Source organism: Camelus ferus, chromosome 23, assembly GCF_009834535.1.
Source record: "Camelus ferus isolate YT-003-E chromosome 23, BCGSAC_Cfer_1.0, whole genome shotgun sequence".
Classification (NCBI taxonomy): domain Eukaryota; kingdom Metazoa; phylum Chordata; class Mammalia; order Artiodactyla; family Camelidae; genus Camelus; species Camelus ferus.
Genome location: NC_045718.1, coordinates 31,574,832 through 31,598,685, shown reverse-complemented (window position 1 = coordinate 31,598,685; position 23,854 = coordinate 31,574,832). Strand labels below are relative to the sequence as shown.

The window sequence follows — 23,854 nt, the reverse complement described above, 5'->3', positions numbered from 1 at the left end:
AGCAAGGAAGGTGGCTGCTTCCTGGCCCAGGAGGTCCTGCGGGGCCAGGAAGCCTCAAAGTCACAGCGCAAGTTGGAATCCTCCGGAAGAGACCAGGCTTCTCCAAACAGGTTCTGTCTTTTCCTGGGCTCTTACTGTCTCTCATGCTGTTCTCTCCATTTAGAACATCTTTCCTTCTCACTTATTGGTGCCCGCACAATACCTACAATATAATTAATGCTTAATATTTACCAAATGAATGAATGAAGTCCCAGCTGTCCAATTTCTACCCATCCTGCATTAAGCCTGCTCATTTCCTGAGACAGCATTAAGCTCTTTCTCCTGACTTTCCTGTACCTCTCTTCCAGCACTGATGTTACACTGTTTCAAATTGTGGTTACTCGTGTATAAGTCTGTCTCCCCCATTAGACTGTAAGCTTCCAAGAGGCAGAAACCTATGTCCTTCCCCTTTGCAGCCCCTCCCTGCAACTCCCAGGGCAAGCACTGATGCTGGCTTTGAGTTGGTGTTTAAGACATGTTTTGATTGAATTACTGAGTAGAATTGAAGAGTGTGGCTCCACCCACTAAGAGTCCACCCCACTGCCCTGGGGACACCGAGGTGGTTCCACTCCAGGTCTCCAGGAGGAGCCTAGGGGCCAAACAGGAGCCCCCTGTGCCCACTGGGTAAGCCCACTGTGCAGATCCACGCATGAGAGTCTGTGAGTTCTAGAACAGGCTCCCTGCCAACCCCTTCCAGAGCATAAAGAATAGCTTTGACTACAGGAACATTTTGGCTTGAATTTCATCATCAAATAATGTCTCTCATCTCCTAATCTTCTCTTCTCTATTGAATTCAATTCAACAAGCTGAAATTGAAGGCTTAAGCTATGCACAGAACCACAGTACCTTCTAAATACCAGAGAATGTCTCTCTGCTTTCCTGAGTTTTTACTAACAGAGCCATTCCCCTCTGTGAATACTCACTGATCTGCAGTGCCCTCCCAGGGCCTGGTGTCATCAGGGCCAGGACAGGTACTGCCCCGCCCCACTAGCCAAAAGGAGCACTTGGTGGTACATAGACTCTGGGAACATTGCTGAACCTCAGGGTCAGAGAACAAGCCCACCTGAATAAAGGCCAGGTGTGACCTGAAAAGGGAGGCTCCAGCACAGCTGGTCCTAGAGCCAATGGGCCAAGAGCAGGAGATGCCACCTGCAAGGACGGGTATGCCTAGACGGCAACCACGATGGAGGGAAAGCTAGAAGCCCTTTCCCCATATTTCAGTCCCTACAAACCATCCTGTGTGGTCCCGGGAGAGGGAGGAAGCCAGAGGGGAGGGCACCTCGCGTGAGATTTAATTAGACTGAGCAGCAGCTACAGCAGATTCATGTTGCCAATGTTCTTTTTTAAAACTGCAATTATGCGTCATTCAATACCTCGAAAAAAATGGAAGATTGCTGTAAATTTAAACGGGCAAGATGAGGACCTTGGTTGAATCCCCCCTCAAAGAATCCAGCTGTAAAAGTACATTTTAAGTCAATCAAGGAGATTTGAATGCAGGTTGGTTATTAGAGGTGATAAAAGAATTGCTGCTGGGGGAGGGCACAGGTCAGTGGTAGAGCACATGCCTAATAAGCATGAGGTCCTGGGTTCAATCCCCAGCACCTCCATCAAAAAAAGAGGAAACTCGCTATTAAAAAAAAAAAAGAATTGTTGCCAGCTTTGTTAGGTTGGATAGAAGTACTGTGGCTGTGGAATAAAATGCCCTTTCTTAGAGATGCACAGTACACAGTAACATATCATGATACCTGCAATTTACTTCAGTGCAAAATTCTTCAGCAAAAAAGATGATAAAATACATGGAAAAATTTTTAAATCACTCGTTCTAATGGATAATACATGAGACTTCAGTATACATTCCTTTCATTTATATGCTGTTGACATTTATTGATATATAGATATTATTGATACGTTGATATTTATATATCAAGTGTATAAATATATACATGTGGACATCAGTATATAAATACATAATAAATAAATGATAATTAATAAAATAATTTTATGAGAAATAAATGTATAAAATATAAATACAAAATGTAAATATAACTAATACAAATTTTTTCAAAAAGCAGTAGCAAGTTTCAGCAGATGGCAGTAAATTGCTGGGTCTTCCCACGTGCCTGCACCCCTGTTCTGCTCCAGAGCACAACAGGAAGCTGCAAGAAGCATCATCAGCCTTCATGAGACCTTCATAACTCAGAGGCTGGGGCAATGTCCCCTGCCTAGTTTCCACCCCGCCCCCATGAAGCCCTATGCTTAATCAACTGGTGAAGCAAGCACAGGTCTCCCAAAACTGTAAGGAGCCAGGGTCTGTCTTTACAATTTGCAAATTCCAAATCGTCACCCTTTCCCAGTGGTGGACCCTCCTTCTCCACGCCGCTGCCATTAGTAAGTGACTACTGCTATCCTTTCCAAAGACTGCATGCAGCTCAGACGAGACAGGTGCACATCAGACCGGATTGAAGGCAGGTGGGATCCGGGACATTTCTTTCCATCCTTGTCTGTACCTCACAGATGGACTCCACAGTCACCCCAACTATGACATGGGACTGAGGAGTATAGCCAAGGTGGCAGGCATATGTGCCCTCACTAGGTCTTCCTGACACTGCCTTTTCTGAAGTGCAGAGGCTGGTGGGCGTTTTGGCTGCCCACTGTCGATTATGTGAACTCTCGAGGTCAACCCAGCCCATCAAAGGGAAGGGTTCATGTATGAAGGAAGATGCTGATGGGGCCTGGGGTCCCCCACGGGGAAGGAGCAGAGAAGCCTGGGCTGGGGGATGGTGGGATGGCCGTGTCCTGGAGCCAGGGCAGAAGCAATTACAGGATTGGGGCTTGTGGGAACCGGACATCTAAAGCTGAAAATCTGCTGGACATCTGAGAGGCTAGGCAGCTTGGAGCGAGAGGGAAGAATTCAGCCTCATCAGCAGAGAGAGCATGGCTACCAAGGGAGGGAGGGAGGACTTTGTTCTGTGGCTCCACTGCCCAAGCCCAGAGGAGCAGCTGGTGTTAGAGAGGTGAGAGACGGTGAGGAGTGAGGGGGAGCACCAATAGGTGGTTTGGGCAGGATGCACAATGATGCAGAGCCCTGCTGTGAGACCCGATGCCGTCAGGACCCTGTGGACGGGCGCCTGCCTGATTCTCCCAGCGCTGCTCAACGCTGCTCCTGGGATCGTGCATAATTACCAGAAGCCGCGCCCGGGCAGGTGATGTGAGGAGCAAGCTAACGCGTGACTCAGCTCTCGCGTGAAAGGGGATTTGCTAGAGATGGCCTTGCTGGCGTGGGATTTCCCAGAACATCCGCTAAATGACCACCTCCCACCCCAGTGTTCCTGGAGGTCTCAGCTGAGTCTAGGGACTGCGTGGTGGCATGTGTGTCCTCAAGTTTACTCAGGAGGAAACACATTCTAACTTCAAGAGAAGTGGCCGGGCCCTGCAGGCTCTGCAGGTGAGGGAGGGTGAGCAACAGAGGAAGGGTGACCCCGGGCCCCTGAGCTGCTTCATTTTCCTCCCAGAAGGTGGGGAACTGAGGGCTCCCACAGATTCTCTGCACAAATCAGATACCCGCTGACTTGAGAGTCGGCCCATCAGACGCACCAGCTCCCTCTGCTCCAGGCATTGAGGGGTAGGGGAGGAGCCTGGGGAGGGAGCAGCTCAGCAGGGGGCCCTGCCGGTGCCACTTCTTCTCCCCAACCCCCCAGCCCTTCACACCCCCACACAAGCTGGCTTTCATACATCTACATACCTAACTGTCCCCCAGGGCTTCTGCTGCCTCAGGCTGCTGTGAGGGACTGGTAGAAACCCATTCTCTCTACCGGGAAAATAAAGGGAGGCTCACGTTCTACAGAGCCTCCTTGTTTGCAAAGGAAAGGACATGGTGTCATTCATTGAGCATCTACTTTCTGCCCGGCACTGTTCTAGGTGCTGGGGGAACTAGGAACACTGTGCATTCACAGACTGTCCAGAGGAAACAGGGGAGACATTAAACATATTAATGCAATAACAGGTGAAGACGGTTCTGACAGGGGAAGTGCAGGATGACATGGAAGCCTTCCTGGGGAGTCCACGCTGAGAAGCCACGATTCCAGGCTGAGCTAGTCTTTCCTGAGATGCAGCCACATCTAGAGGCAATGAAGAGGCCACACCGAAAAGCAGCACCTCCACTGCCGTGATACGGGGGAAGAAAGGAGCATAAAGCAAACTCTCAAGTGTTTACAAGGAAAACTACGGGGAGGAGGGATAAATTAGGAGTTTGGGCTCTGAAGATACTAACTACTACAAATAAAACAGATAAACGAAAAGGTCCTACTGTTTAGCACAGGGAACTACATTCAGTATCTTCAATAAAAAAAGGTATAATGAGAAAAATAAAAATAAAATAAAAATAACTCAAGAAAATAATTTTAATATCTGTAAAAATATCTTATAATAACCTATAACAATGAAGAATATGAAAAAGAAAATATGTATGCATAACTGAATCACTATGCTGTACACCAGAAATTAACACAACATTGTAAATCAACTATACTTCAATTAAAAAAACAAAAAGAGGAAATCTATGCACTGTTAAAACCTTTAACGGGCCTCACGGACTGCACTGGTAAGAAGTCCCCAGGACAACCCTTACCTGGGACCAGGGACCCCAAAGCAAACCCATTTTGTAATGAAACTTTTTTTTTTTTTGGTTACCAGGCTAGCCTCTAAAGTAGCCTGTTGGCCTTTAAAATAAAACTACCTGTTGCAAGTTGATTATAACACAGCATTTTCAATTTAGGCAGCCATGCTACATTCGAAATGTAAGAGAGAACTGCTTCGTAGCAGTTTATTTTTAAAGAATGGGGTGGGGCGGGGACTTGTACCCAGTCAGTGAGCTAATTGATCAGGCCAACCCCAGCAGGGCCGAGAGGGGCAGACTGGGCGGTGTCTCCAGGCAGCTGAGCATGGCTGGACACACACTGCTGAGTCCTGCTGACGGAAGCTCTGGTGAGGGAAGTTCCCTCACAGCTCTGACTAGACAAGGAAGGGCCTCTTTTCTTCTGGGACCCACAGGCTGCCAGAACAAGTACAGCTCCTTCCCCACCCTCCATGAACTGGACTCTCCCTGCAGGGGTGCCCTCCTACAGCCTCTCCCTGAGGGGTGAGAGCCCAGAGCGCCCTCCTCCCCCCTTCAGTTAAGGGCCTACCCTTCTTCCCTGCTGGGTCGTGGGAGAATTGAAGGCAGCATTAAAGCTGATTGGTGTTGAGTCAGCATGGCCATCATCAAAAAGTCTACAAACAATAAATGCTGAAGAGGGTGTGAAGAAAAGGGAACCACCCTACACTGTTGGGGGGAATGCAAAATTGTTTCAGTCACTCTAGAAAACAGTATGGAGGTAACTTAAAAAACTGAAAATAGAAATACCATATGATCCAGCAATCCCACCCCTGGGTATATATCTGGAAAAAAATGAGGACACTAATCCAAAAAGATAACATGCATTCCAGTGTTCATACCAACACTATTTACAATAGCCACGACATGGAAACAACCCAAGTGCCTATCAACAGATGACTGGATTAAGAAGATGGTTTATATAATGGAATATTACCCAGCCTTAAAAAAAGAATGAAATATTGTCACTTACAGCAACATGAATGGGCCTAGAGATTATCATGCTCAGTGAAGTAAATCAGACAAAGACAAATATTATATAATATCACTTATATGTGGAATCTAAAAATAATACAAATAACTCTATATACAATATACAAACAGACTCACAGATGTAAGAAACAAATGTGTGGTTGCCAAAGGGGAAAGGGATGGAGGGAAGGGATAAATTAGGAGTATGGGGTTAACAGGTGCACACTACTATACATACACTAGACAAGCAACAAGGATTTACTGCTGCATAGCACAGGGAACTATATTCAATATTTTGTAATAACCTATAAATGAGAAATAATCTAATATATATATAACTGAATCACTTTGCTGTACACCTGAAATTAACACAATATTGTATATCAACTATACTTCAATAAAAAAGAAAGCTGACTGATGTTGGGCCATACTTATAGGTCATGTTCCTATAAGGAACATTCATCTAGCCCTACTTCTGGAGGTCAAAAGTTAATTCATATAAGACTAACACAGAGGCCAAGGCATGAATGTGTGTTTTCTCTCCAATAGCTCACTGTTAGGAGCAGAAGGACTGCATCCCCCTCAAATTCACATTCTGATAACACACCCCGCTAATGTGGGGTGTTTGGAGGTGGGACCTGTGGGAGGTGATTAGGATGAGATAAGATGATGAGGGTGGGGCCCTCATGAATGGGATTGGTGCCCTTACAAGAGTCATGACAGAGCTTGCTTCCCCTCTGTGCTCTCCACCATGTGAGGACACAAGAAGCCTGCAGTCTGCAACCCAGAAGAGAGATCTCACTAGAACCCAGCTATGTTGCACCAATCTCGGACTTCCAGCCTCCAGAACTCTGAGAAAATAATGTCTGTTTTTTATAAGCCACCTGGTCTCTGGTGTTTGCTAGAGCAGTCCAAACTGACTAAGACATTCATCCCCCTTTACACTTTATTTCCAAAGTCTGAGTGTAAGAGCCAGCTCTGTCCCCAACTACCCATGAGGACGCCAGGTGATGACATCTATTTTCTTACCAACAGCAAAGATCCTTGTGTTCAGCTGTGAGCAAAACTAACCTGAATTGCATTTCCCCTCTAGCTATTTGTCAGGTAAGAATTCCCTTCAGAAAGAATTTTCCTTTCCTTTCCTTTAGCCGATGCTGACGTGCAGTAGAGCAACTTCTCTGTCTGCGAGTGATGAAGAAAGGCCTTTTCTCCTAGCAGCCCATCCCTGCACCCTCCTTAGAAGGCCGAGAGCAGCTCCTTCCCTGAAGGCAGCTTAATCTGGAGCAGGCTTCTCCTCCAAGACACCCACTCATGTTTTCCAACTCTCAGCAGCTTTGGGCCGTGTCATTTCTCAAGAACATCTTCCTTCCTAAAGCAGGAAAAGCCCAGGGCAGTCCCCAGACTGCGTATCACTAGAAGAAGTTGGAAACCATTTTGGCCAACAATTTTAATCAATTCCCGTCCCTCCGCCGTGCCCTGGGGTCAGCTAAAATGCTGCAGAAAGAGATCCTGGGCTCCCCGGACTGCTCCAGTGGGACAGGCCAGGGTCTCAGGGAGCAAAACAACAGGCAGGGAAGAGATGAATAACCAATGGGTCCTCCAGGATAAATGTTCACAAAACTGGAGAGAAGGGGAGAAAAGAGGCAGGCAGGCTGGCAGGGGGTGTCACCGATGTCCAGAACCCCAGGTCAGACCAACGCACAGCACAGCCACTGCAAAAGAAGGAGGTCGGGGTGAGCACACTGCTCCTCCGGGAGCTGGTGTGATGGCACCAGCGACGTCCACCTGCCTCACACAGGCATGAGCTTGTCCTCTCTCCACCCTCTGGTAAGTGCCTTGCTCCGTAAGAGAAAGCAAGCAAGGACGTCCTTAACTAACTCACTACTCCCAGATCCAGAACCTCAGGGAAATGTGACTTAGGAAAAGCTTAGCCCTACAGGGACTTCCAAATAGGAGTGTGTGTGCGTGTGAATGTGTAACACACACACACTTGATTTCAGACTTCAGATTTCACACTATTGAGCGGAATTTGTAGGAATCCACAGATATGGTTCTAGGAAGACCTTCCCTAGGTTGCTAGGAGGAGGCCCACAACATTCTCATCTAGACAAGAAAAGAAAGCAGCTGTCCCCAGGCAAGTAGGAGGGCCAGGGATAACCTGGTGCTCTAGCTCCTCCACCTGAGAAGCAGGTCGAGGGCGCTGCCTGCCTCCTGGCCTGGACCTCGGGCCATGCCCACACCTGCGTCCCCACAGGCCAGTAGAGGCCCTGCTGCACAGGCTGCAGTCCTCCACAGGGGACGGGCACGGTGCTGTCTGCACAAGATGCAATGCGCCTTGGACACAGCCAAACACCCATCTGTTTTGTAACCTCACTCCACCTTGTTGCAATTTAATTCTTTGTTTCTGATGTCCTTCTACATGCCGATCAAAGATGCCTGGTCCCAGAAGTTAGGCACTTTAAATTGTCCCCACCACCACAATTCCATCCAAATTAATAAGAGCTTTCATTCTTGAAATGATTTGAAATGTGGGGGGAGGAGTAGCTCGGGTGTAGAGCACGTGCTCAGCATGGACGAGGTCCTGTTCAATCCCCAGTGCCTCCATTAAAAAAAAAAAAAAAAAAGATTGAGAGAATGATTTGAAATGCAACTGTAGCTTTACCTTTAAAACAATAACAACAATAACAATAAATAAAAATATTTGAAAGATGGACGACAGTCACACTCCTCCCTGCAGTGCCTGCCACTGAATGTGTGTTGTACCCACATGGAAATAGGACAGGTCAGTGTGAGTGAACCGCACTCAGCAGCAATGCTATTCAGGAAGCTCCAAGTACCAGCAGCAAGCAGTCCGTCAAAACTCAAGCCACTCACCTCCGCCAGAGAGAGCCGGACAATGCCACTCTGGTCCTTGTCCAGAAGCCTGAACAGTTCTAGAATGCCAGAGAAGGAATGGAATCAGATAGAGATGTTTCTGGACTTTGGAACAGCTAGAGAGCTGCCTCTGTCCACCCCATCCCCGCCTGGCACCTCCCCGTCCCCCGCACCCTTCCCAGCTCCCACCCAGCTTCAGAGCCTCTGAAAAGCTAGATTTAAATCCAGTGCCCAGGGTGAGGAGTTTGGGCAGCAGGTGTCCCCCTGCCCAAATAGACAAACCTCCAGCTGTGAGCTGAGATGCTTCTTTTGCCATCTGCACCCTCAGAAGCTCTAGAAACTTGCAATAGTTTCAACAGGGGTGGGGGAATAGGGTTGCAGAACAGAGGTGGTTGCCCTCTTTGAGGGTAAACCAGTCACTTAGCCTCTGGCTGCCTGAGCTTTCCCCATTAGAATTTACCTCTCCCATCCTCACTGGAAGGAAAACTCCCTTGATAGGAAACCTTAGCATGAGCCAAAGGGGGCAGAAGATCACCTGAAGCCTTCCAGAATGAGACTGCTATCCCCTCCCTGGTAGGTGACACGTGCTCTCAATATGATCCCCATGGAGGCATAGATGTGAATAGATGCCAAAAGCCACGTAAGTCCCCCATTACTAGGACTCATTCATTTGGCCCAGTGACTGCACGGACTAGGTGCACAACAATCTTTTAAAATTTCCCAGAGAAGGCAGCACCTTGGGCGTGGCCAGCTTGGACTTCCTCAGCCCCTTCAGTTTCTGCATCTCCTCCCTCAAGGATGCCACAGTTGCAGAAGCCTGTCTGGTTCTGGCTCCTGGCCCCACCCCCTGCCACTCCCCACACCTCAGGAGAAATGGGATGGGGTGAAAGGAGAGAGTGACTCACTGAAGAGGGTCTCCAGGCGGATCATACAAGCAACAAAGCCGTCAAAGTCAACGCCGAGTTTGCTGCCTGCATACCGCGTGGCGATGGTCTGCTGCACCTGGTTGTTGAGGGTGAAGCCTGCGGGCAGAGGGGGCCAGGGTCACAGGTGAGTGGGGGGTTCAGCCCTGTCTGCAGCAGAACTCAGGGCTTACTCGGGCCTGGCTCTGCCCCCTCCCAGGGATACCAGAAGGGTCTGGTCATCCAATAAGTCTCCTTTCAGATAATCCTCAACAGGATTAGCCTCCTCCCTGATCCTAAATTAAGCCTGTAGCTCCAGCTCACTCAGCCATGAATCACACTGGCCACAGCAAGAAAAAGCAAGGAAGGCGAGGGGACTGCCTCTCGGCCCGTCTCCTTCACAGCCCCATCCTTCATGACTGCTGTCACCTTCCCAGTCATAAGCAAAGTCCTTGGGAAAAGTCTAAAGACTCCAGCAACATTCGCTCCTGCCTGGATAAGGGACGTGACCACAGATCTTTGTTGTCACATCAACATCCAACATAAGGTAACTACCACTTATGATCATTAGCCATCGTCATATTAAGAATGTTTAAAATGAGCATATCTGGATCTCACGACCTTGTTTACAGGATGTGTCCTCACCTGCCTTCTTGAGGGCTGCCCTCATCTCGTGGGCATCGATGGTCCCCAAGTGGTTATAATCCATTTCCCGATAGATCTCCTAGCACAGAAGAAAAATTCCAGGTAGAAAGAAGTTGTTTGTGGCCCCAGCAGAACCATCTCCCTCCACCCAACTGCTTCCAGGCCAGGGACACCCTCAAGAAAAGACTTCACTGACTCCTCCCAGGAAGTTTTCAGGACAAAAATAAAAGTTTGGGCTGAGGGTCTTTTGTCCTCTGAAAGGTAGAACTTTCTGTGAAGGCACCGGCACAAGTGTCTCTCATTGCCTCTTAGTCCTTCCTGAAAAATGTGTTCAGATTTTGTGTTGGTTTTGACCATGACTAAGGATCTGGTTAGACTAAGGCATGAAATAGGCTAGGAAGGGGTGTCAGGGAGGGCGAGGGGCTAGAAACAGAATAGAGGTGAGTGACCAGAGCCCAGGGGATCCCCGGCACAATGAGAAGAATTACCAGATACTTCTGAATCTTCAACCAGAGCGTCTTGAATTCCACCAGTCCCAAGGAGCCCATCCCATTGCTCTAGGCAGGTTAAAGGCCAACATGATCAAGCCCGAATTCCACATGCTTTATGGATTTCTTTCTCTTGTGACCTTGCACAATGAGAGTCTGCAGACCTCAGTGAACATCTGTGTCTGCAGTAAGCAGGGCCCTGGTGGTCACCATAGGAAGGGTTGGTGGGAAACAAATGCAAATTAAGATTAAAGAGTCAAACACTCACGAAGGCCCTCGTTTGAGGTCAGGCACAGAGCCGGGGGCCAAGGCAAGTCGTGAGCCTGGGTCACTGGGAGGGCTGACCTACATGATCTGTTGTAAATTCACTTTCAGATTTAAATTTCTGCCATTAAGAGTTGAAACAATTAGTTGGTTAGAACATCAGAATCTTATCAGAAGAGTCCTCAGGAGCACAGGATTCGGATTCTCACCCACACGGTCTACATGGGTCTGTCAATGTGCCTCAAAGGAGCTCCAAGCTTCTCAAGACTGATTTCTGGGACCTTAGGACATGGTTCCAGGAGCACAGCTGGCTCATAAGCTACTGCTCAACCAAAACAGGCCAGGGGTTCTGTGAAATTCTGTGTGTCCAGCTTACAGTTACTCGACGAATATTGATTGAGCACCGCGCTAGATAGACCTGGAGGGTGTTTCGAACTTTCCCTACCCCCTTGAAGTTCAGTCTCTTTGAAACGCTACCCTTTTCTCAGCAGCCACAACCAACCAATAGACACCATCGTGTTACAACTCGGATGTTAAAATTCTGAAACAGACCATCATCTTCACTTCTTTGAACTAGCCAAACAAAAAGTTGTTTACACCCAAGAATGTAAACCTCACCCTTTAAGAAAATCTGTGTCCTTGTATCCTTGATCCACCCTTAATGGTGGGTGCACCACAGCCTTCAAACCCTCACTAAGACTTCAACCAACATATCTGAGAAGAGTAGTCTGGAAAGCGAGCTAATGCTCTGGTCCAGCCAGACCCATGTATTCCTGGATCTCGTTTCATCCTCACAAGACCATGGGGCGCCATACTGTTATCCCATTTTCCAGGAGAAGAAACTGAGGTTCACAGCATTTAGTAACTTCTCCAAATGTATACACCTGGTAAGTGGTGGAGCCAGAACTTGGACTCCTGTCTGTTCCAAAGCCTTCATCCCAGAACATCAGTATAGCCTCAATTCCAGAGGGAATTACCTGCAAACTCCCGGGCCTCACCCCTGACTTATTGAATCAGCTGGATTCACACAACTGGATTTTTAAAACCCCATGGCTTTTCAGTGCTGACACAAGCCGTGGTGGACCACGTGCTGTATGATTCCATTCATGTGAAAATATCCAGAACAGGTACATAGACACAGAAAGAGGTTAGAGGGCAAAAGGGTTGTATTGCTGAGGGGAAATAGGGAGTGACTGCTAATGTGGGTGCAGGGTCTCTTTTGGGGGGGCAATAAAAATGCTCTAAAACAGGTGATGTTTGTACAACTCCAAATATACTAAAAACCACTGAACTGTACCCTTTAAATGGGTACATGAGACGGTATGTGAATTATATATCAATAAAGCTGTTGTATTTACAAAAGCCTCCGTGGGCAGTTCTGCTGCACACCCTGGTTCAGAACCACTGGCCCAAAGCACCCAACTGTGGAACAGACACTCTTGAAGAATAGCAGAGTCACGGTCTTCCTGGAGCCATGCAGATGCAAACAGCACTAGGAACACTCAGTGCATGACTACAGGGCAACCCTCAAATCTAAACTTAAGTCCAGAGGCAAGTCTGAGAAGAATGATTCAGAAATCAAGGAACTATTTGCAGCAAAGTGAATCAACATTTTACAGTTCAACAGCCACAGGCCCATGAATTACACTGTTAACCACACAGGCCGGATACAGGACACAGGGCTGAAGAGCCCCAGCACCTGAGGCTCTGGACCACAAGTCAGCACCCGCTCTCCGAGGCTGACACCCCTAGCAGAGCTCAGCACTGGTGACCCAGGACCCTCGGCATGACCACTGAGCTAGTAAAATTCATCCCCCCCACCCCAGAGGTCATTAGATCTCACCACAGATGAAGCCCTAAGAACGGAGAAGCATCCTCCAAGGCTCCAGTTTTCAAAGAACTCATGTTCACCAACAGCACCATGGAGAACGATAACCTGGACCCACCGGAGGCCAAGTTTTAAGGAAGTGATGTTCGGCCATTCCCTACTCTGTGCTGCATTGAAGGTGTTCCTTCCACCTAGAATGCCCTAGCCTTCCCCATTCCTCCCCAGATCTCTTACTCATCCTCCAATATAGAGTGAGGGTTAAACTGGGTCAGAGAGAACAAACAGATTTTATCTCATGTGATAATCCTAAATTATTGGGGATGGCCGTGTCAAGACTGGGAGACAGAGACCAGATGGGGATGCTGAGAGCAGGGGAGAGGGAAGAGGGTAACAGAGCCTCGTGGAAGGAACGCTCTGATTAACAGGAGGAGGCATACAAATGTCATGTATTTGTTATCTCTGAATTAAAGGATTTGAAACCAGTCACTTCAACACAGCCTACCTCACGTTCTTTGCCTGTAAAACGGAGATAATCTCAAGCTCATTGAGGCGCAAAAGGAGATGACATTTTTCTTTAAAGCTCAAGCAGGACACTTGCCATGTGCTCAGTAGATGCTGGTTCCTTCTCCCTCTCTCCCTTCCCTCCTGTCCCATGGGGAAAGGGGGGAGGAGACATTAAAATCAGGATAAAAGTAAAAATAACGAGACATGGAAAGGATACATCCATCAGGCTGATCATCTCCCTGCAAGTGTTGATGTCGAAGCCATCGAATTTTATGTCTGTCCCTAAATATTTAAATAGAAAAGAGGGGAGGGAGTCAGGATCCTGTGAAAACGGGGGGAATATCTCCGGGGTAGGATGCCACCGAAGATGCCAGCCAGACTATGGAGCATAACTTCCTGCTCTCACCCCACCCAGCACCCCTCCCCTCCAGCCCCTCCCACCTGCTGGGTGCGCTCTCAGCCCAGAGGAAATCAGGGCACCTTGCCCCCTATATGTGGGGCCCCTGGCCCAGTGCCTGTCCCCACCCTCACCCTCTTAGGCTCACACAGACTTCCTGAACAGCCTCAAGGAAGAACTTACGTTTGGAAAACACCTCATTCAGTGCTGTCTTGAGTTCACTGGCACTGACCTCAGAATCCTAGAAAGATGAACCTAATGCAAGTCATGTGAGGCCCTGACAAGCATTTCAACACATTAACTTAACGCAGAGTCAGACACCAGGTCCACTGACCTTGTGATTTTAAAAGGCTGTGACATCTTTAAAGTCTCCAATTCGCAGTTTCCCTGGGGCCCCCAGGCTGGGCAGGAAGTTTATGTAAATGACATGAGCAGGTTACACCCGCAGCCAAGGGCTGCACAGGGGGCTGCTGCCTTCCCCGGGGCTTGCTTAACCTGAGAACATCCTCAAACCCTCAGAACAACTCTGCACCCAGGTCAGAGTTAGGGAAGCTATGATTCTGTGAACTGCTGAACATCACATACATACACCAAGTCATCTGTCATTTCCATGTGATATAACTGCTTGGGGTTCACGGCTACCAAGTGACAGAGTTAGGACTCAAAACCTAAGACTCAAACCTAGGACTCAAAACCAAAGCACCCGCTTTCCCCACTGAACCTACGGGAGTTGCTGTTTCATGCGTAAGTAGCCCATCTCAAGCCAGAAGTAGAGATTTAGGGGACTAGAGATTCCCACATGCACTTGGGATAAACACTGAGCCGGACGGACGATACATCCCTGAACTCTCAGCTGGAGGACAGACCTCAGGCAGGATGAAGAGTGAGGCACAGAGAAGGGGCGCTGGGTTCCAATCATGACTCCGCCCCTTACGTGCCATGTGACCTTAGCCAAGTCACTTCCCCGCGTGAGGTGTGGTCTTATCACTTGTCCCCACAGAGTCCCACTTCTCCCCTCCACCAGGCAGGCCCAGGCTATTTTTTTTTTCTTTTTTTCTTAATGGAGGTACTGGGGATTGAGCCCAGGACCTTGTGCATGCTAAGCATGCACTCTACCACTGAGCTCTACCCACCCTCTGGCCCAGGCTGTTCCACTGGAAACAAGCGAGGTAGGAGCTACACAGAACAGCCTTGCCTGTGAGCGCAGCTGGCCTCATTCACACACAAAATGTCACTATAATAAGACCTAGGGACCCTCTGAAAAGTCCCCAGGCCAAGAATCGCCCCTGTTAACCTGCCAGGGAAGAAATGGGATATTGAGACCGTGACCTGACCGTCAACAGGCCTTGTGTCCTAGAGAGCTCCTTAACCTCTCTGTGCCCAACTCTTCACCAGCAGAGCAGGTAGGGTGACTGACACTGCCCCACAGGGCAGGAGAGATGAGATAAGGACCATGAAGAGCTATACAAACATGAGCTTTTATTTTATCAGTCCTGATGTTCTAAATAAAATATAGCCCCTTGGCAGCTAAGACAACAAGGTTTTGTTAGTAAAAACACTGCTCTGAGCATCCATCTAAAACATAAATTGACTCATTTTTCCAAAGCTTCTTTAATGGCTATGCAAGGGAATTGAGTTCCCAGTTTTATTTTCTGCAAAGGATGCTGATGTATCTTCTTCTTCTATCCTTAACTCTAGAAAGTGGCTCTGAGCTTCCCTGGGGGGTGGAGAGCACTGTTTTCCCCCTTCTGTTACAGACTGAATGTTTGTGTCCCCCAAAATTCACATATTGAAATCCAACCCCCAAGGTCACCACGTTAGGAGGAGGGGCCTTTGGGAGATAATTAGGTCACGAGGGTAGAGCCCTCATGCACCAGATGAGTGCCCTTATAAAAGGGACCCCAGACAGATCCCTCACCCTCTTTCCGCCACACAAGGACACAGTGAGACGTCAACAGTTTGCAACTTAGAAGGCCCTCCCCAGAATCCGACCATGCTGGCATCCTGATCTCAGACTTCCAGCCTCCAGGACTGTGAGAAATAAATTTCTGTTCTAAGCAGTCCCGTCGGCAGTACATTGCTAGAGCAGCCCAAGATGACGGGCACCTTCCAAGGCCCTTCGGCAAGCCTCATCCCTCAAAGAGCAGTGCGCTCACCGTATTTATGGGACCAGCTGTGACACTTGGAGTCCCGAGTCTGCTCTGACTTATGGCCCCACAGGACTAGAATCACAATAAACCAAGTCAGCAGTCCGGGCAAGGAAGGAGCAGTACACCTGCCCGCCGGCCTCTCCCCCGGATCCGCGCACCCTGAGCACTGTGGCATCCCTGGGGGCAGGCAGGGCAGCGGGACACCGAGCACTAATGCTAGGTCAGGTTAACCCAGCCCCCTTCCACCCAGACTGGGTGGTTCCTCTCATCGCTGAAGGATACTGATTTAGGAAAGTTTTGCCTCCCAGCTTTTTATTCCGGGCTCTGATCCTACGGGGCTCTGACCAGACAGGACCGATTCACAAGCAGAAAGGTTTGGGGCAGGAAGTGGAGATTCCAATTTTCTATTTTCTTAAGGGGCAGTCATCCCAGCAACAAAAGTGGCCTCAGTCCCATTTCTCCCCTCAGCTGTGCGGGAAAGGCCTTAGTTTTAAGACTGAGCTGGGGGCCTGAGACCTGCGGCCTCACCCTTCTTAGTCACAGGGACACAAGGGAAGGACTCGTGTGACCTGAGCCTTCCCAAACACCGTCCTGCTTGTCTGGGAGCCCATGTTTGGCCTCCACTCACCTTCCCTGCAAGCTTCTCAAACAGCCTCTCGAACTGGCCGTCTTCCTGATCCACCTCGCAGGGATGGGGCTAAAAGGCAGGGCAATTGCAAAGTTAAGGTGGGACTTGCTGAAAGACAAATATTTAAAATTCACTCGCTCGTAATTCACTACACCCATCCCGTGTCTATTGTGTGCCGGGCACTGGGTGAGAGGGAGTGCGTGGTGGTAAACAGGAGAGGTCCAAGGGCCTGGCCCCAGGAGCTCCCCATCCAGCAGGGATTCAGTCCAGGAGTCCAGGGACTTACTCTCTGAGTGATGTGGGGAAGTGATCCTACCAGCCCTGAATTTGTGATTTCAACCCTGAATCCTTTTTAGAGAACGGTAGCAACACTGACAGCCAAGCATCTCAGTCTGGGTCTGTGGGCTCCTAAAACATTCGCCGATGACCTTCAGGGGGTCTGTGAACCTCAGGCAATGCATGAAAATTGGGGGATAGTGTTGATATTATATTTTCTTAGCTTTCACCAGATTCTGAAATAGCAACACAATTAAAAAGCAGTTTAAATCACAGCCTAGTGGAAACAGCAGAGCTAGGAACCAGAAGATAGGAGTTCAAACACCAGACTGACCACTTACTGAACTCCACCCCAGAACTCGGAACATCCACTTCCTCAACTCCAGTATTAAATAAACTAGGCTTGGGGGAGAGTATAGCTCAAGCTGTAGAGTGCATGCTTAGCATGCATGAAGTCCTGGGTTCAATTCCCAGTACCTCCTCTAAGAATAAATAAATAAATAAACTGAATTACTTCTCCCCACCAAAAAGAAATTTTAATTAATTAACTAGGCTTGTTACATGGGTCATTTAAGAATCAAATGAGGGCTAATGTGTGTCAACGTCCCTTGAAAATTGCAAATCATTATATGAATGACTCTGCCCAGAGACTTTCTGATCTGGCAGTAGCCTCTTTCCAAATAGAATGGTCTCCCCAACTCTTATCACTAGGCAGAAAAAGAAAAGTCACAAGCTTCCCAGATGCCTTGAAGAGTTCCAGAAAACCAAGTCAATTTTTTCCAAAACTGTCACTCAGAACAGTACAAAAGACCCAATATGGCCTGATGATACTGTACTGTCACGAGAAACAGCAGTCGTAACCTGCTGAGTGCTTACTACTTGTCAGGTACTTCCCATGGATTAGTTCATTTCATACCCATGACCACTATGAAGTTGGTCTCACAGCAATTCGCATTTCACAGATGGAGAAACTGAGGTTTAAAAGTGCTAAGTAACAGGCCACGATCACACCACTGGTGCATGGTGGAGGCAGGATTCAAAGTCTAGGCGGTGCACTGTTCCACCACCCACTAGGCTGACCCCCAGAGCAGCTGCTCTCAGCATCCACTGCAACTCGACCTCTCCAGGGCCCTGCTTCCCCATCCATAACACGGAGTGTTAATGCCTATCATATTGCTCACATTTATAAGGAGCAAATCCAAAAATACATCTAAACTTTTTAGAAGAAAAAAATGATAAACACTTATCATCACACATACATGGTTTTAAAGTGGTTTTGCAGAAGAAAAATATTATATTGTTCATGTCACATAATATACGATAGCCTAAAACTAGTATGACGTCCACAAGTTCTGAGCATGGAGTGATAGTTTATTATTCTGGAGGGAAATAAGTATGAAATTATAGAAAGAAAGAAAGAGAGAGAGAGAGAAAGAGAGGAAGGAGAGAGGGAGGGAGGGAGGGAGGGAGGAAGGAAAGAAGGAAGGAAGGAAGGAAGGGAGGAAGGAAGGAAGGAGGGAAGGAGGGAAGGAAGGTAGGAAGGCAGGCAGGCAGGCAGGCAGGCAGGCAGGCCGGCCGGCCAGTCAATAAATGGACATGAGCACAAATGGGTGCATAGCAGGCATTTCGCCACTAGGGGGTATCACTGCACACAGGGGAGTTTTCAGATACTGGAAGAAAGAGGTTTAAATGATGGCATGCAGTACTTCAGTTTGTTCAACCACTCAAAAAAAAAAAGACTTACTGGACACTCTGCTCATGTCGGGAACTGTTCTGTATCTGTGTCTGAGATGTCGCGGTGAACAGGACATGGTCCCTGTTCTCAAAGAACTTATTGCAACTTATTATCCGTTGTTCTGAGAGAATATACATGAAAATACTGTGGAAATGGTAAGACATCCTGGCAAAGGCAAGGAACTATTTCACTGCTATTGTATTACATGGGGACGACGTCTTTACTACCTGCTCTAAGTCAACACATCTAAATTCCAAGAGTGTGTTCACCTGTTTTTCCCCTCCCCCATCCCAAGCCCTTTAAATGCCCAGCTGTCCATGACTTGGACATTTCTGGAAGGAGGAAAACATAAGTTCTTAAAGGCAAAGGCTCTTCCTGTCCCCTGTAAAGCCTTAAGTCCCTGAAGATGTTATCCCTTTGTGCATGCGTGCGTGCATGCGTGCGGGCGTGTGTGTCAGGGGAAGGGTACTTTAGAGAGAAAAGGCTGAATTTCCCTAAGACCACGAAGATGTGGACGGGCCCTGAAATACTGGGAAACCTTGTATGGCTCCACACAGGGTGCCCTGGGGACCTCAGAAGGGGAAGGTTAGACCCTAAGCCTGGCAGCTCCTACTTAACCAAAGATTCCAAGCCCCCAACCTAGTACAGAAGCCCAAGAGCAGCCAGACATGAAGAAGCCTATGGGCTGAGACAGGGGACATCTCAGGGGAGACCAGTGTGGACCTGTGACCGGAAGAGACTTCCTGCTGTGTTGGCGCTTCAGAAAACCCCAAGATCACAGAGGTGGAGATGGGGCACAGTGACTGAAACTGAACTCCTGCCAACCGGTGCTGTGGGGGCTTAGAGTCAGTTTTAAGTTGATTTAGCAAGAAAAAAAAAAGGAAGAAGGACAGTATTACTAACTGAATTGTGGAAGCAGGTGCATACCTTCCACACTGGCTTACTGGCCTTTGAACACACCTGGGACCGTTACTAAGAGCAGCTACTGTGAGAGACAAGTCCTAGGGGGCAGTGAGGAGGCTGAGCAGGCACCTCCCTGCAACGGGGCGGGGGAAGGGGACGGGAGGGAGAGTGCTGACCAGCTGGGACCACCAAGAGCCCCAAACCCAGAGAGGGCCTCTGGCACCTGGAATTGCACCTGACTCAAGGCAGGGGCTGCGACTGACCCTGGCTTAGCTACCAGGTGCCAAGTCCAGTTCAGGGACAACTGGGAATGAGAAATAACAAGGGGGCACACATTTTCTATCTAATAAACTCACAGCATAACCCGCCCCCTCCAGGGCGCAATGATTCCATATTTTGCATGTCCTCACGCATCTGCAGAAATATAAGCTTACAAATTTGATATACGCCAAATCAGAATATCTCCGCACCGCCACCCATTCAGCCAAAGACAAACTTAGCAGCTGTACGGTGCTCCATGTGGCCTCACAAGAGACACCTCTGTCTGTTTGGGTAGGCAGAATGGAGTGGAGGAAGCTGGGCCTGTGCCCCCATAAAGATAGTCGGGCCCCACCACCAGCCATACCCACTGGCCACAGACACAGTCTGGCCCCTCATGGAGCAGCCAACCTCAACACGCTGCCTCCGCACACAGCAAATGAGAAAGGGGACAGCCAACTGGGGACACAAGGGAGGGTAGAAGGAGAGAGGCGGGTGAACCACATTTCAAACTCTGTACCTTTCTTCCCCAAGAGTCTACTCTGAACTGACCTTACCTGTGGAGCCTTCCCAAAGCAGGTGCTCACTCCAGCCCCCCAGACTACACTCATGCAGGCTTAGATCCATTTCTGCCATGAGCTGTCCTTTATCTTTTTTCATATACTTCCATCATTTGTCCTCTAAGAGACTGGAGGTCTGTCTCAGAGCAGGGACTAGAGCTCTTTCTCCCATCACCTTCTCTATCTTGCCCAGAACTGCTCAAGCTCACAGCAAGTGCTTTGAGGATCCACCTGCCTGAATGTAGGGGATGCTGACTCCCCTCAGGGGGTAGGAATGTGTTACAAAGCTGGGATTCCCAGCACTGCATCTATCTCATCTTCATCATGAAGATCCAGGACCTCAAAAATGTTGTAGTCCTGATGAGTAAAGTTATGGTCCTCAATATACAAAGAACAGTTATGAATCAGTAAGAAATCCCAAGTGACTGCTATGCATCAGTGTCAGAGCTTGGCATACTAAAAGATGGCATACCTCATGTGGGTTTCCAGCTACTACATCCCCAATTTCTCTGAAACACAAAGAAAGAAAAAAACAAAATATGAGTAAGTAAAAAGTACAGCTAATGGCTAGGACGTTTTAAGAAGTTTTAACCCTGCCGAGGGATTGGCTTTCCAACATAAGACCTTTAGTTCCTACTAGCACCAAACTGCATAAACTGAGCCAGGTTCCCTTCCTATACCTCCCCAGTCCCCATCCAACTCTGACAAGAATTGCCAAGTTCAGTTGGCACCTCATGGAATCTTGAGTGTTCACCTGGTGGACCACTCTCCTGGGGAATTCTCTCCTCACCTTGCCCTAGTGACTATTTTCATTTTCCCCTAGGAACCCAGCAATGTGAATCTCTGTTGAGATGGTGTCTGAGGAATGAGCTACCAAGCCCACAGCCACATGTACATGCACATACGTACATGGTATGTGGTGGGGTGGGGGTGGGGGGAGACTATGCTATGTGTAGTGTTTGTGTATGTGGTGTGTGTGTGTGTGTGCACGCGGCGTATGTGTGGTATGTGTGTGGTATATATGTACATGGAATATGTGTATGTGTGTGTGGTGTGTGTGTGTGTGGTGTATATGTCTGTGGTGTGTATGTAGTGTGGCGGGTGGGGGGTGTCTGTGTGGTATGTGTGTGTGTGGTGTGTATGTGGTGGGGGTGGGGGCTGTCTGTACGGTGTGTGTCTGTGATGTGTGCGGTGGGGGGTGTGTCTGGGTGTGGTGTCTCTGTGGTGTGGGGGATGGGGGATGTCTGTGTGGTGCGTGTGTCTGCGGTGTATGTAAGGGTCAGAGGCAGTGCTCTCATCTAGATCCTTCTCTGGGTGGTGCCCATCCCTGCTGGGAGAAAAACATTCTAACCAGGTTGTCCCCTTTCTCTCCGGCCTTGACCTTTTTTTTTTTTTTTTTTTTTTTTTTTTTTAAAGAAAACTCCCCAGGGTCCTGTAGACCAAAGTAGAGCGGCAGGAGGGGACACCTTATGAAGGACCCTTGGGACCCACGGTGTTTCACAAAGTTCTTTAGGGCGCCCGGGGCGAGTCCCCCACAGCGACAGGTCCCTCCGCCACCCCGGCACTGCGAGCACCCGCCACCACCGCGGAGAGAAAGGACACGCACAGGGCCTTGGCCTTCTTCTCCGAGAACACCCTCAAGCAGAAGTCGCCATCCTTGAAGGGCTCGAAGGTGGCCGGCACCACCACGTACGGCCCCGGGGGCAGCCGGACGCGCGCGGAGACCTCGCGCAGGTTGACGTAGGTGGCGGAGCGCGCGGAGGGCTGGCGGCCCTGGAAGAAGTCCCGGCCCAGCTGCGCGGCCGCGGGCCCCTCCCGCTGCACAAAGCAACAGTCAGCGTCAGTTTCTCCTGAAATCCTGGAAGACGGAGGCCAAAGAGTTGGGTTTTCTCGCGCTGATTTAGGCATCGCTGACTTTGAACACTGGGCTGAGAATCGGGAGGCCCTGGATTCGGGCGTGAATTCACCGTGTGTCTATCATCACGTGTACTCAGAGCACCTGGGGGCCCAGCCCCGGTAAAGGCACTGACCTTGACAATGCGACCTTGGCCAGACCCCTTGCCCTCTTCCCGGTTAAATGAAGGGTTGGACAATAGGGCTCTAGTGTGTGCTCTGCTTCTCTGGATATTTGTTCTCGTGAATCACCTCTCACTGAATCCGACAGGCGTTTATTCTGCAGCTATATCTGGGGGTGTGGCATTGAGCACCCGTATAGGCCTGGGGCTTAAATCTTGGTTCTCAAGCAACAGCAGCCAAAGGCCCGCTCACCTTTGCCTGGCTGGGACGATTGCTCTGCAAAGTAAGCAGGGCCATCGAGCTGGGGATCCAGGGAGGCAGCTCCCAAGGAGGCAGACGAGGGGGCGGCCACAGCCAGGCCTCCCTCTGGGCCTTGGCTCTCCTCCAGGGGGAGATGCTCCCCATGACCCATCTGTTTGTTGGAGGGAGAGGGAGGCCGTGGGTGTAGGACACAGTCTAATTAGTGGCTACAGAGTGCTTTGAAAACACAGGTGCCCATGTCATTATTGCTGTCGTTAAGCACCACCACCACCACCACCACCACCACCCCCCCGCACTTTATCTTTATAATCAGTCTTCATCAAGATGCCTGTGACAGACGGCAGGTGCCGTATGCTGCAAGGGCTCTGACTTGAGTGTGACCTGGAGCTGGGATCCCCAGAGTGGACAGTGACCATTCCTGGTCACCAGACCCTCTTTGGACCACAGGTCAGCTAAGCAGGAGAGGAAGGCAGGGCCACCCATCCCCACTACCCTGGCCAGGACTCCACAGGACCCCCAGCCAGACCCTGCTGACCCAAGTACTAAGCCAGCCAGAGTCTTGAAAATGTTTATACTCAAGCAGACGAATGCTGGGCAGCAAGGCCTTGGCCAAGGTCTAAGTGTTGGGGCTAAATGTCATTCTTGCCCTCCCTTATGAAATCAAGGGGAGGAAACAGGCAACCAGCAGGGGAAAGTATCCAGTAAATTATCTAGGAATTTGGGTTGGATTGGGAAAGGGGCCAGCTGAGTTCCAGCAAGAACCCAGGGATGGGACACATTAGGAGAAAACTTATTCAGGAGGCCAGAGTAAGAAGTGGGAAACACGGGGGCAGGAGCTGGGTCCCCTCAGTCCTACCAGGGATTCCAAACAGGTATGTGCCACCAGGCCCCTGGCCCTCGCACCTTCCCGTGGCCCTACCCAGCTGGGAGTGTATGGGCCCAGGGTCAGCGCGGGCAGCCCTGGGGGACTTGTTGGAAATGCAAATTCTCAGGCCCCACACCAGAGACACTGGGGGTGGAGCCCAGTGGGCTGTGCTTTCTCAAGCCCCCAGGGGCTTCTAAGGCGGTAGTTTAAGAACCACTGACCACAGACCCCTTGCACTTGAGAGCACAGGATCCACAGCAAACCCACTGAGGGCCCTGGGATGCTGCTGGGGTAGGTTCCACTGTTTGTACATAGGACCTCTCTCTCATATAAATGGGCCATTTCTCATGGGAACCACTACTGATCAGACTTAAGTTTGAATTTAATCTCTTTCAAGTGGTGAAGAGGCATTTGCTCTAAATCATCCATATCCCCTTGTCTATTGCCTCCATAATCAATAATATGCATGTGTGAGTTGACCGGCAGGGTAGACCAGTGGTCCACAGCCTCAGAAGAATGCATGGGCTGGAGCTGGTGAACTTGGACATCACCGGCACATGCCACAAGGTGGCCCAGCTTAGAACCTGGGGGAGCAGGGGTAAGACTGCAGCAGAGCAAATGAACCTCTGCATAATTAG

At 49.3% G+C, this 23,854-nt stretch overlaps 1 protein-coding gene across 8 annotated transcripts in view; it reads right to left on the bottom strand.

Annotated features, from left to right (window-relative positions):
* Window positions 1–7,094: 7,094 nt before the first annotated feature.
* Window positions 7,095–23,854, bottom strand: part of CAPN8 (calpain 8) — a 54,408-nt gene continuing 37,648 nt past the window's right edge. For 3 of the 8 annotated variants that reach the window (XM_032466624.1, XM_032466625.1, XM_032466626.1), the window contains 10 exons: window positions 21,681–21,892; window positions 20,547–20,583; window positions 16,343–16,411; window positions 13,748–13,805; window positions 13,385–13,449; window positions 10,572–10,640; window positions 10,084–10,162; window positions 9,442–9,558; window positions 8,537–8,595; window positions 7,095–7,374 (listed from right to left, as the gene is read on the bottom strand). In XM_032466624.1, coding sequence (XP_032322515.1) covers window positions 7,351–7,374; window positions 8,537–8,595; window positions 9,442–9,558; window positions 10,084–10,162; window positions 10,572–10,640; window positions 13,385–13,449; window positions 13,748–13,805; window positions 16,343–16,411; window positions 20,547–20,583; window positions 21,681–21,892 — 789 coding nt within the window. In that variant the 3' untranslated portion in view covers window positions 7,095–7,350. Of the gene's footprint in view, window positions 7,375–8,536; window positions 8,596–9,441; window positions 9,559–10,083; window positions 10,163–10,571; window positions 10,641–13,384; window positions 13,450–13,747; window positions 13,820–16,342; window positions 16,412–20,546; window positions 20,584–21,680; window positions 21,933–21,985; window positions 22,503–23,854 lie in introns of those variants that run through there. The other 5 variants (XR_004314544.1, XR_004314541.1, XR_004314542.1 and 2 more) reach the window with 5 other exon arrangements.